Below are 13,651 nucleotides of genomic sequence, written 5' to 3'. Positions count from 1 at the left end.
CTCTCACATCCTAAATGACAGCGAATCTAATCGAACGCCGTCTCTGGCAAGCATTAAATATATGCTGTGTTATAATAATGCAGTAGATTCTGACATACTGTACCCGCTCTCACTTAAATGTGTCACGTTCTGACATCTACAGCATAAACAAATGTATTTTTTTGTTTCATTAATTAATGTTAAAGTTACATCTAAAACAACATGTTACTGGCTAAGAAAACAATGTATATTAGATTATGATGTGCATGAAATAATGGTATTATAGACTTTTCTTTGTTTTGATATCGGCTATCCGTCGATCCGTGAACTAGACCACCTCCATCCTCAAAGAATAAAACACAATAATCACTGATGAGATGAGCCTGCTTTGTCTGTCAGAGAGAGCTCCTGCCTCTCTAGGGCAGAACCACCAGGCAATCATCCCCAATGAGGAGCACCTGAGAGAGTAAAGAGGAGACACAAAACACAAGGGAGGTGTAACAATGAATGCATTTTTCTAAAGAAAATAGTTGGAAGAAAAATGAGCCAGATTATAATCTACCAAAAAGAGCACAACACTCTTACCTGCAGTAACATGATTCATGAACACAACACTTCCCTCAAACTTAACAATCATACTAATGTTTGTACACAGATCGATTACTTCAACAACCAGATCATTGTGGACCTCGTGGAGCAGTCCCACAAAGGCATCATCTCCATTTTGGACGAAGCTTGTCTCACTGTGGGTAAAGTCACTGACACGGTCTGCCTGGACAGCATGGACACCAAACTGGCCCAGCACCCCCACTACACCTCCCGCAAGGTGAGAGCAGATCACAACAACATCCGTGAGGCTTCTCCTTCTCATATGACTCTCTGCCTGACTTCTGTAAATCATATGAACAAAAACTTTACCAGCTGTCATGAGACCTTTATTTAAAACGCACACATTATAAAACTGCTGCTTAACATGAAACTGAAAATGGTGTTTTTTTACGTTTTAAAAGGGATCTCTGAAAATGTGGTTATAACTTCATTTAGTTTGTAGGAAGTGGTTATTTGTTGTCAGACTTCCCTCTGAAAAACCTTAATAATTAATCTTATTTTCAGCCCAAACTGGAGTTACTCTTGCAGGATAGAAATGTCAGAGTGAATGAATTTAAGCAACTCAGTAACTGCTTAAAATCTCAAGGATGAGATGTTTAACTCTTCTAATTGTGGGCAGGTTGAGTCAAGAAAACACACAGGCAGAAAACCAATGAGGCTCATTGCACATGAGCTCTAGCTGGTGAAGCAATTTCCTGAGAAATTGTTCATACATAATGTTGAATGAGCTGTCATGAATTCAGACACAACTGGAAACAGAAAAGGCATTTTTCAGGGTTTGTCTTGTGTGCTTTTTTGGAAGTTGTTACAGGATGTGTTGATCCTGAAAAAAACAGCTGTTTAAAGATCTGTGAGGTTTTTACATGTTGGTATTGACCACTAACATACAGCAAATAATGAGATTAGCTGGTCAAAAAGATGTAAAATTTTAGCATTTATTCTCAAAAAGTGTGTTTTGGTTTGATTTTTGACCTAAAATTGACAAGCATGAACAAACAGTCACTCTATACCTTAGAACTGATCATAAAACAGGTGCAGCTTTGCATTGCAGTCACTAGAGGGCAGAGTTTCTCCAATGTTTTGCCTTCATAAGATGCTTTTTCCAACAACAGGGGATCCTTAAATGCAGCCATCATTTCCTCCCTCTTAAATCTGACATCTAGAAGTGCAAAGTAACAAAGTATAAATACTTAATTATATTCAACTCCCTTCATTTCCAGCTCAGCCCCGCGGACAAAACCATGGACTTTCAGAAAGACTTCCGCATTCGCCACTATGCAGGAGACGTCACGTGAGTCGTTTACACATTGACACACTTTGTCAACTGTTCTCTGCTTCGGCCTGGGCCAGACTGTGGCTGAAAAGTGACAGGATGTTGCAGAGTTCATAAGTATAAGCCATATAATCCTATTAAGAGAGGCCAGTTTATGACATTGGCAGCAGTGGGTGAATTCCAGTTTAGTGATCAGACGTTATTCTAAATCATGGTTAATGTTCATCACATCCTAAGTAACATATAATGTATAACAACTATTCATTAAGTGTTTTATAAGCAGATGATCTTATAAAATCAGATTGCAAATATCAGATATACAGAATTTAGTACTACATTTACAGGACAAATTTGCACTACACAACTTAAATGCACCACCAAAATGAAAAGATTTACCAGCCATAAAACTGCCTCATGTTCTTGAGATTCATATCTTAGCCAGGGTTTCAGGGATCCATCATCACCATGTCTCTAATAACATGTAACACAGATGTTTCTTCGGGCAAAAACATAGGCAGGCATTGTGCAGTAAGTGCCAAATGGTAGTAAGCTGCTTCGATTTGATTCACTGACAATAGGGATGGTGAACAGCGGGGGTCACATTAGTCTCAGCTGGATAAAAACATAGTGACGTAAACCCGGCCCTACACCGTGATCCCAGTTTATTTCCCGGCCAAACTCAAAATGTACCTTGAACCATTTGGTGGGTGTTAATTTTGCACCCTGATCACACACAAAATTTAAACTATAATATTAACCAAGTGTGGGTTTCTGTTCATATTGTTTAATATACAAACAGAAAAAGTAGCTGCCGAATGGATGGGATGTGACAAAAACTCCACACAGCCAGGCGTACAGACACAACCGTGTACAACACACGTGGCAGTGTGGAGGCAGCAGGATGAAATGCGTCACAGTTATTGCCTGTAAAGACATAATGTTTCACAGAGTCGGTGGTCACAAATGTTCAAAACGTACCATATTGCTGCTTTGATTTGCCACATTTTATGACTCACGCTTTGTTTTCCTCTTTCCCTCTGCGTGACGGCTGGTGACACCTTGAGTCATTTGGTTGCAGTATTTTCCAACAGGTGTCAAGGAAATTAAGTTATCTGGATATTTGACATGCACGACTTGCAACAAATGGAATTAACTTGTGTGACTGTTAAAATAAAAGCCCAAGGAGAGCGTATAGTCGAGGGAAAAATGGCTTGTTATTACATGAAAGATCTGATCTGGGATGTCAGTGTGAGTTCAAATGAAGGATAGGTTGTAGGAACAGGTGGTTTTGTCTCCTCTTGGGATTGAAATTTGTGAACATGTGTGTTTGGTGAGGTTTTCTGAGCCACTAGAACAGAATTTCAGGAATTAATTTGATCATATAATAATAATACTATAAAATGGATATATGTATATAGAGATAAAGCTGTTAGTGGTTGTTTTGTTCGTGATTCACAGACTAGGGATCAAACAATCAGTTCAGTTTTCCATTGCTGCTCCACTTCCATAATGTGTTCACTGGATTTAAACGTCACAGCGGCCAGATGAGGCCCCTGGCCAGCAGTTACCCGTCATGGCTTTGGTTCCAGAAGATCCCCACCGCTCACGTGTACTGCCCTCAATCTGGAGAGGGGAAGGACATTAATATGTCAAGGGAACACGAAAGGAGGAGGGGGCGGGGGCAGGGAGGGTTCAGCCAGCTGATGAGACAATTTTGGCTCTACGAGATGTAGCAGCAGCAGTAATCAAGGAGAACTGGAGTAGGGTTTATTGAGGTTCTTTGACTCGGGGAAATCCAGGCTGACACGATGTCGAACACACAGCAATTTCATCCATCTCTGAAGCTCAGGATCGCTCTCGCAGACAATCACTGTATTCAAATCCCTCACTTAAAGCACCTACAAGGAACTTTGATTTTGTGTTGACTCTGGCGGCCGCTGTGGACAAAAGTGTTTCGATCGCCTCGTTTGATTGAAGGATTGATTGTCAAGGGGAATCTGATCTTCTCTCAGTCTTGTTTATTTAGGTCAGATAGAGGCATCAATATTAAATTGAGACTCCCTGTAGTACATTTAAGTAAAAATACAAACACCACACTGGTAGAATATCTCCATTACAAGATAAAAACACTATTATCATTACATTGTTATTACTGATGTATTAATGTGTAAGCAGCATTTGTAACTAGTTTACATAGAGCTGTTTTTATTCTTGATCAATACATCAAAGCAACATAATGTACGAATTGGTATTTGTGTGATTTGGCGTCCCCAGTTGCAGTACCACCGCCATTAGCTGCATCCATAGAAGCTGCTGAACCCGGTTGGACGTTGCCGTTGTCCACTGGCCAAGCTAACTAGCTAACAGCAGCTACATTTGGCAGCAGTTACTTTACTGTCCATCAGTTGAGGCGGAGCAGCTGGGTCCCGATGTGCAGCCCAAAGGTCAAACAACAAGAACAAGTGTACAGGGCCCAGAGTGTCGAAATGTTACTATTTTATTTAAAAAACTGTTATTTTAAGATAGGAACATTACATAGTGGGGGTTTAATAGTCTTATTCCATTGTTGCTCATTGAGTGACACATATTTAATATTATACAGAAAACACGACATTTTGAAAGTTTTCCGGGGCTTTTAGTAAATGCACTTAGTTACATCCCACCGCTGCCAGCGTTAACATGGCGGGCTGGATAAGAGCATGTGAGACAGACCTGCAGTGGTAATGACAGATGTCCGTCCCTGTCCCTGCGTGTCCCCGTCACCCTGCCTCAGCTCGTCTCAGAGCCACGTCGGGGTCGACCCAGCTGAGCTGTCACCCCTCGTCTATTGCTTCCTGGTGGCGCTGGCCCCCCATCATCCCCTGTCACATCCAAACCCATCTATCCAGTCTATCCTCACTCTGGCTAAATATACCCTCGTCACCCGCTGGCCCTCCCCTCCTCCCCCTCCGCTCCCACCGAACCACCACTATCGCAGGCTTTGACCTACTTCGCTCCCTCCTCCTCCTACGACTTCTCTTTCCTCCTGTTTTTCTTTTTTCTCCTCCTTCTGCGTTGCAACTCTCACCTGGATGTCTTTGCCATCTACGTTTTAATTCCCCGCAGTATTTCAGCCTGCACATGCAGCACTTTGAGCAGCCATAAGATGTATCATATTCTCATTCTGCACAACTTTATATTGCATGAAATCACACATCTTTGTCGCCCTGCTCTCTCAGCTCCCTCTAACCTTGTAAAACACAGCCCTCTCCTCGCACAAGCCTTAACCTTCATACTTAAATATACTTTGCTCTAAATCATCCTCCTGCCTCTGGAGAGCCTTTATCTCTGCATGTCCTCTCCTGTCTGTCCTTTTCCTGTCCTGTCCTTGTCAGTGACTGTTGTGGCTTGTTATTGTGTGTTCTGACTGCTCTCTCTCTCTTTTCCTTTCACACTCTGTCTCGAGCTTCCTGGGATATCTGGTCAGGTGGTTTTTCGGGCCCCGATGAGCCAAAGGGACACATCTGTCATAGCCAGCCTCGGCTTCTTTGCCTCCAGATGTGACAGCCTAGGACACAGTTGCAAACAGGGCCATGCAGATGACATGTGACGTGCTGTGTGTTTGTGGTCTTGTTTGAGGCAGGGAAGTTAAAGAACAGTTTTGAGGTACTTTTATTATTCTTGAGTATTTTAATTGTATTATACCTTAGTTACTTTACAGATTAGTTAGCTGTCAGCAGTTCCATCAACGTGTGATTTCCCCTCTGATTCGATCATGTGGTTTGATTTAAATAACAGTTTGAGATCTAAATAGGTAACAACAAAGCAAAGATCAGAGTAAAGTCCCAAAAAATTTATACAAATTTGAGCAGGAGAACTTTCATCTCTCCTCTCCCATTCATCACCTCACGACCCCCAAAATGTAGCTGTCACTCTGGTAGAGGCCTGACCCCTAGTTTGGAAACTTGTACTAATGGAATGGGAGACACTGCACCTTAACACATGTCATTTTGCGATGCAAGCTCTGATTGATCCCAAATTTAGTCTGGAAGTGGGCAGGGGGTTCCTGTACATGTCTGAAAAAGAGAATGTGAATATCTTGATGCACTGAAGAAATACAGTACTACAAACACAGAAGTACAATAGGTGGAAGTATCAAATATGAGGGTCTATGATGAATGTATACATTTACATTACATTTTTGCATCAGTATTTATAGCTAAAGTCACATACTGTATGTGAAAGCAGGTGAGTCACCATCGGCTGCTGAGATGAGAATCTGCCGCACACCAATTTGCTGGTTTGTAGTTAATTTTAGGCATCAACCACACAAACACATATGTGCTATTGGCTACTGGTTGAGGCTGCTACTTCGCTGGTTCACCAATGTTGAACTCCACATGAAGTAGACGTGCAGAAAGCAAAGGTTTTATTCGCCCGATTGCTTTCATCAAATGGAAGGTGGAGGCGAATATATTAGCCAATGTTGATTTAGTGTGCTGTACCCTAATAATGTAATATACAACTAGAAGGGCACTCAGAAAGTGCAGACCTCCGCCAAGGTCCTCTGTCCCTCTGCTGCTGTTGTGATTCACTGCTGTAGGTACCGCCGCTAGACAGCACAGACTGTATAAGTAGAGAGGGGTTGGCATCTATAAGCAGTTAGACTGGTGGTTCCCAGCCTGTTGGGGTCGCCAAAGATTTACAGGGGGTTACAAGGGCCTCTTGATTTTTAAGGGTGTATCATTGTTTACAAAACAACAACTACATAAGACAGACAGAATTGTATTAAAAGTTCCTTGTTGCTGCTTTAACAAGTGCGCTGTTATTGTAACAAATATTGCTCTTACATACCTGCAGCGTTTGTTTCTACGTTGACGTTTGTGGTGGCTGTTTTGTTGTATGTTTAAACACCATTCACTTCGACTACGACGGGTTCACGCATGTGCTTAGAATTTCAGATGTGCTGATTACTAAATGAGGTTCACCTGACCTGCGATTAAATGCTCAAAAGCAGCGTGCCAGCATCAGGAGCGAGAGGCTTTTGGAGAGGGGACTGCTGGTGTTACAGCCGGTGTTACTTTGTGTCTTGGTTGTTTGTGTTTCTTTACATTAATAAATCCAATGGATTTGGTTGTTTTGGGTCAGTGGTGAAGTGTTGTTTGCCCTGAAGGGCGACCTAAGGGTGTGGCAAAACACCCACAAACAAACAAACTCTAAAATGGCAACAAAAACATAACCTCCTTGCTGGAGGTAATAATAGATAATTCACAGGTTGCAGAAGCTAATGGGGAACTTAAATAACAAGCAAAACAACAAACAGGAGCCATTTTTCTGTGGATTACTTTTAATAATTCCAAACAAAGTAAGATTTTAAATAAAAATTTTAAGCGAAGTGCTGTGCAAGTTGCACTGCGAGTGAGAAAAGTGAGGGAGAGGTTTATTTGAGGCAACACTTACACTACAGCAGGCTCTTACCCCCGGGGCTGGACGGCTTATGTAACTGTGCCTTACAGTGCGCCTGTGACCTCCCACTGATGCCTCACCAAAAACCGACAGAGCGGTTTGGGTAAAAAAAAAAGGCAGACAGATCAGTTAGTAGACAGTTCCGTTTTTTTTTTTTTTTTTAGTCTCCAAAACGTGAGCCGTGGGGGGAATTTGACCATGTTCCTAATTTGTAAATCGTCTAAGCGGCATGACTGTTGTTCTAATCCTCCAGCCTGAGGACTGTGAATCATTCGTAGCAGAGGCTGGAGTCTGTTAACGGGTAACGATAGCGACCCCCCTTTAGTGTCTGTTTCAACTCTGCTGCTTTCTGTCTGACTTACTTGTAATTTTACCGTCTTGACTCTTTTTCTGTCACTTCACTCCCAGTGCTCTTCAGTCGGCCCTCCCTCCCTCTTGAACTACTTTTTGGCTAATTACTCTTGATTACGCTCATTTTCTCCCTCTACATCCGTTGCAGATATTCCGTCGAGGGGTTTTTGGACAAAAACAAGGACATGCTTTACCAGGATTTCAAGCGCCTCATGTACAACAGGTGCCAAAACACGGTCTTCACTGCCAATCACTTGCAACATCATGATGCTCTTGACAGTTCAGTAACTGGGTTAAGAGTATAAATGAGTTTCTTCTTCACCATGTTTGCACATCACTCCTCTGCTAGTCTAGTTAATGACTCCCCTTTCTTTGCCCTTTGCCCCCTTTTTATCTCGTAGTGCCAACCCAGTCCTGAAGGAGATGTGGCCAGATGGTCATCTGAGCATCACAGAGGTCACCAAGCGACCTCTGACCGCAGCCACCCTCTTCAAGAACTCCATTGTGGCCTTGGTGGATAAACTGGCCTGCAAGGTCAGTAATTTCAGCTTAAGATTGACTTCCTGTTCATTTCCCTTTAACCCCCCCCGGGAAAGTTTTGGATGGCATAGTTTTTAGACTGATTAAAGATAGCTAATTCCGGCAAGTGTAAAGTAAAGCTGAGCAACTCTGCCCCACAAAGGCAGAGAGCAGTTAATATAAAAGCTGTGAAGCTGAAAGAAAGAGAAAAGGTTTTCTTTCCGTGTAACATGTAAGGCCTTCATTTTGTGCTGTTTTTAGATCATCTTACCATCAAAAATATCATTACTATAGAATTTTTATAACACCTCACATATGGAGATCAACTCTGTGTTTAGATAATCAAATAAATAATCATAAATTTGTGCACTAAAAGGGGAAAATGCAGTATCTACCAACAGAATGTTTTCTTTCTGCTATTGGGTCCATTTAAAGGTCCAGTGTGGGACATTTAGGAGGATATATTGGCAAAAATGTAATATAATATTCATAATTATGTTATTTAGAGTTGCAATCTGTCACTACACTGCACACACACTGGTACAATAGTTTATTTAAGAAAATAAACTTTGTTTTAATCATTTTGTAGTTCGTAGAAATTAAATATAACTTTGTTTTGATAGGTAACTGTCTGTCCACTTACTTAATATTTATATTGTATCAATTAATAATATATACATTTAAATATATATGTGATTTAAAGGTAGCATTGCCATGTTAGCTGAGAGGCTAGTTAGCTTCACAGGAGTCTGATGCCTCTTTATGAGAAATAACTACTCTGTTTTGTAGTTGTTCAAAGTTTTGTTTGTTTAAAAATGTACATTTCAAGGGCATTATATGTTTTATATGGTACAACACAGATGTCAGAAAGTCAGAACTCAATTTTGACTATGTAGTTACTGAGTTTGGGGTTTGTAGGGTAGAACCTATGTCCAACCAAAGTCACTGGAGGCTTGATTATGTGGTCATATTCTCATGTTGGAGTCAGTATTTAGCGCTAACATAGATTCCCCCCACCCCAGTTTACTTTGCTGTCATCATCAGGAGGATGTTGTGCACCAGTTTGGGCTGTCCTGGTCCCTGTAAAGCCTGTATGAGTCACAGGCTATTCTGAGGGCAGCCCAATGTGTCTGTGCGACATCTCTTTCAGGAGGTTCATCACCATGCATGATAAGATATAGAGCGGGAAGCAGCGTGCGGCTGTCTGGCAGGAACATGTATACATAGCTATGTGCTCTTTTTGGTGTCAGAGAGGAACAGTTTTTGTAGGTCGCTTGTCCTCATCCTGTCTGACTGTGTGGAGTTGGGAGGGTGTTGAAGGAAGGAGGGAGGTGGAGGTGGTGGTGGACCACAAAATGTGCTGCTCACCTCTCCTGGCCTCATCTCACTGACTGAAGTCTGACATTTCCTGCTGTTATTTTGGGATGGCCTGCTGTCGGGCTGTTGTAGCATCTCATCTCGGTGTGGCTGAGGTAAAATGAAAGGAAACTCCCCTGGCAACTGTTTTTTTATTTATATTCCCCTTCAGGTCACGTTGAAAGAGCGGATGTTTTCTTCAACCGCTCTACCGAAGCACCTTCGCCCAGTCTGCCCACCTTACTTGCTCCCAACCTCCCATTAACTGACGTCTTTTTTTTCTCAAACCTCTGCAGAAGTTGAAGTTGCGTCATTGATATGATGGATGATGGTGTCAGGGAGCGTTCAGAAAGTGCTCACTTTGTTCCGCAGGGTTCATCTTTTATGGACAGCGAGTGAGAGACAGCGGAAAAACACAGCAGCCTCTGTTCTGTGACAGGATATCGTATCCCGCAGAGACCCCTGTCAAGGTGCAGGCGCGGGGGCCATGACTCCACACAGGAGGCTCCGTCGCCCTCAAAGTTGTAACGTGCAGTTAAATGTGCTGTTAATAAATAGATGTGCTAGATGTGTTGTGAGGCTCAGCTGCTCACTGTAGCGTCTGTTGAAAGTCTGATTTAAGGTCAGTGAACTCAGTTGGCTGTGGTCGTGTCATAGTTTAGTGGTTTAGTTTATTTACTTGCACAGCGATGAACGCAGCAGTGATGAAAACTGTGATTAAAAAACACGCACAAATAATAAGTTTGTACAGGTGATAAAACAAGAATGTTATGAAGAAATACCGCCTCCATCATACAAACACTGAATCAGTCAAACTGTTGGAAGTACGTAACGCTGTGTGGGTGCTGTGGTGGGACTTTTATTATATTTGAAGTGTTTCATTGAATCCTTACTTACAGTATTACCACATATCTTTGTAAATTGATGCAAAGGCAAGTTACAGTAATGATGATCTCTCTCTCAGTTCTGCATGTCCTTTCTTGTGTTACAGGAGCCGTACTATGTGCGATGCATAAAGCCCAACGAGGTGAAGTCTCCGGTGTTGTTTGACGACGCACGCTGCGAGCACCAGGTGGCCTACCTCGGCCTGATGGAGAATGTGATGGTGCGCAGGGCGGGCTTTGCCTACAGGCAGCCCTACGCTCGCTTCTTGCAGCGGTAAGAGAACGGGAGTCTTTTTGTACTACTTCAGCAGTTCAGTGTAACACCAGGGTGTAAAAATGTACCAAACTATCCCAAGTACTCAAAAACACTTACTAGATTTTACTTAAAACTAAAGTTAACATTATCTTACTTAAAATGAGTTGATGTTACGAAGTTACATTTAATAGTCAGGAACCATGTTAGATGGGATTTTATTCCACTAAACTCCAAGAGACAAAGAGAGCAGGAATGGACTATAATATTAATGTTAGAGCTGCCCTCGAATAAAGATTTTCCTAGTCGACTAGTAGTTGTTAGGGGTCAGAGTCTTGTTTGGAGCCGCTGTAGATCACCTGGCCTCTGTTGGTCTCGGACACTGTGAACCTGCTCTTAGGGCTCCAGTTCTGGTGCTTATTCTCCTTACGTTAGTAGCGTAAATAAACCTCCCCCTGTCCTTCGAGCTCCCAGTCCAAGTAGAGTCAGCTAAGAGGACCGCTACGTAGCTAGTACAGTTAGCACAAGCAGCAGTGCTGTGTTACAGGAGAAAAGGTCCGTGTTGCAACAATCCCCTGATACTAATACAAATGAAAAGTGGGCTGACTAAGACTCTTCTCATCGGTTAAGGTTTAGTCGACTATTAGGAGGCAACTCTTATTCATACATATGTTTTTATTAGTGTATAATCACCTAAAAAAAAGGAATCCCTGTGTATTTGTTAGCTTAGATTGAGAGGTTTTTATCTGCAGAGGGCCCGGATGGTGTCTTTTCTTATATAATCATAATTGTCTTAGACTTAACAAAGCTTCTCCAGACCCACAGACATCATACAATTCTTTTACTATTGACTATGACTATTCTGCAGGTATAAAATGACGTGCGAGTACACCTGGCCGAACCACCTGATGGCCTCTGACAGAGAAGCTGTGGAGGCCATCGTCACCCAGCACGGTTTCCAGGACGACGTGGCGTACGGACACACCAAGCTGTTTGTCCGAACGCCGCGGTCCCTCTTCACTCTGGAGCAGGAGAGAGCCGCCCTCATCCCCATCCTGGTGCTTTTCCTGCAGAAGGTCAGCCACACATTAGCTTTACTACATTATTTGTTATCATCGTCGCTTTTAGTATTCATCCGCAGCCTCAACATGATTTGAAATTTAAAATGTCAGGTGTCTATGACCGTGAAGCCGTGCCGGTATTTGATAAGGAAGTATCGATCCAAACAGTCCAATTAATTGACACAGAGACCTAATGTAATGTCATGGGCAGCAAGGATCATGTGATTACAGTTAATCACCCGTGACATTATCTCTTCAGACGCAGGCCTCTGGGTTTCAAAGGGGAGATTGCAGTTTGCCTCAGCCTCATGAATATGTGGCTCCTGGTTATGTTTGAGTGAAATTCATCTGCCAGCTTGAATCCTAATTTCCTGTAACAATAATTGGGATAATTAATGAGATCCAGAGCACAGTTACATTAAAGTCAATTACCTCACTTGCTCAATGAAATACACTTTCTCTTTTTCCTGACCTACTTTGATGACTCCACAGAGAAGTCTGGTTCTTTAACTGGAGCACGAGTCTGTCTTCAGCTCTCTCATTTCCCCTCTCCCGCTTTCTGTCTTTGACGCGTCCCTCTTTCCGTAAAACTCGCAGGTTTGGCGTGGGGCTTTGGCTCGTCTGAGGTGCCGTCGGATGAGGGCCATCTACGCCATCATGGGCTGCTATAAGCGCTACAAGGTGAAAGCCCACTTCTGGGAGGTGGAGAGGAGGTTTGCTAATGTGCGAACCATGGCCGACTATGGAAAGACCGTGGAGTGGCCGTCCCCGCCTGCAGCTCTGTCCCAGTTTCACAACATCACAGTCATGCTGCATCGCAGGTCAGATCCCACAAAATGAAACTCAAACACCATAAAAATAACAATTTATGTGAAATATTTAGCCATATTTTACTTTGAATAAACTGTCAGCAGATGTAGATAAATTACAAGAATCGATTTGTATCAAAAGAATAGTTTTGAGTAAAGAAATAAAATGACACCTAAAGATATAATATGTAACATTTTCATATTAAAATGTCTATTAACACTAAAACTAGGTTCTATATTTTGTTGAGGTGCACTTTTATACTGTATTATTCCAACAATGATTCCAACAATGTTTCCAACAATGTTCAAACTCAGAGAAATCTGTCATTTTATTCAGGTAACTGTGTGTTTCACCGGTCACCTGTCAATGCCATGATATCCCCTTTGTGCATGCTTCAGCATTGTGGTCATCTGCCAGAAGCTGTCATACACTGACTTTTCATCCAGGTTTAAGCCACATTTTTGCAATACACTTTTTTGATCTTGATCGTTTTCTAACTACACCGATCAGCCATAACATTATGAGCACTGACAGCTGAAGTGAATATCACTGATTATCTGGTTATCACGGCTCCTGTCAGTGGGTGGGATATATCAGGCAGCAAGTGAACATTTTGTCCTCAAAGTTGATGTGTTAGAAGCAGGAAAAATGGGCAGCGTGAAGATTTGAGCGACTTTGACAAGGACCAAATTGTGATGGTTAGACGACGGTCAGAGCTTTTCCAGAACTGCAGCTCTTGTTGGGTGCTCCTGGTCTGCAGAGGTCAGTATCTATCAAAAGTGGTCCAAGGAAGGAAAAGAGGTGAACTGGAGACAACGTGCTCACTGATGCACGTGGGGAGTGAAGGCTGGCCCGTGTGGTCCGATCCAACAGACGAGCTACTGTAGCTCAAACTGCTGAAAAAGTTCATGCTGGTCCCATAGCTGCAGAACAGCAAGGGTGCACAGGTAGTCATAATTTTATGGCTGATCGGTGTATATATGTTAACCAGATGAAGGATTTTAGTCATCAGACATCTGGATCTTAAGTTAGCAGGGAAACAAGCTGAGCTTTTGTCTGCTGAACACCATTGAAGAAACACAGATTTTTAAGGTGAAACTACTTTATTCAG

General features: G+C 42.4%; 1 protein-coding gene across 1 annotated transcript in view; it reads left to right on the top strand.

Annotated features, from left to right (window-relative positions):
• The window catches only part of myo1g (myosin IG), a 45,997-nt gene that overhangs the window by 8,018 nt on the left and 24,328 nt on the right, over positions 1–13,651 (top strand). Inside the window, exons 11-17 of the mRNA XM_051391096.1 lie at positions 635–805; positions 1,809–1,879; positions 7,806–7,880; positions 8,059–8,191; positions 10,524–10,690; positions 11,538–11,745; positions 12,328–12,551. Of these exons, the coding sequence (XP_051247056.1) occupies positions 635–805; positions 1,809–1,879; positions 7,806–7,880; positions 8,059–8,191; positions 10,524–10,690; positions 11,538–11,745; positions 12,328–12,551 (1,049 nt within the window). The remainder of the gene's footprint in view (positions 1–634; positions 806–1,808; positions 1,880–7,805; positions 7,881–8,058; positions 8,192–10,523; positions 10,691–11,537; positions 11,746–12,327; positions 12,552–13,651) is intronic.

The sequence above is a fragment of the Dicentrarchus labrax genome, unplaced genomic scaffold (genome assembly GCF_905237075.1).
Source record: "Dicentrarchus labrax unplaced genomic scaffold, dlabrax2021, whole genome shotgun sequence".
Taxonomy (NCBI): domain Eukaryota; kingdom Metazoa; phylum Chordata; class Actinopteri; family Moronidae; genus Dicentrarchus; species Dicentrarchus labrax.
The sequence above is the reverse complement of the archived record's forward strand: the minus strand, read 5'-3'. Positions and strand labels throughout refer to the sequence as shown.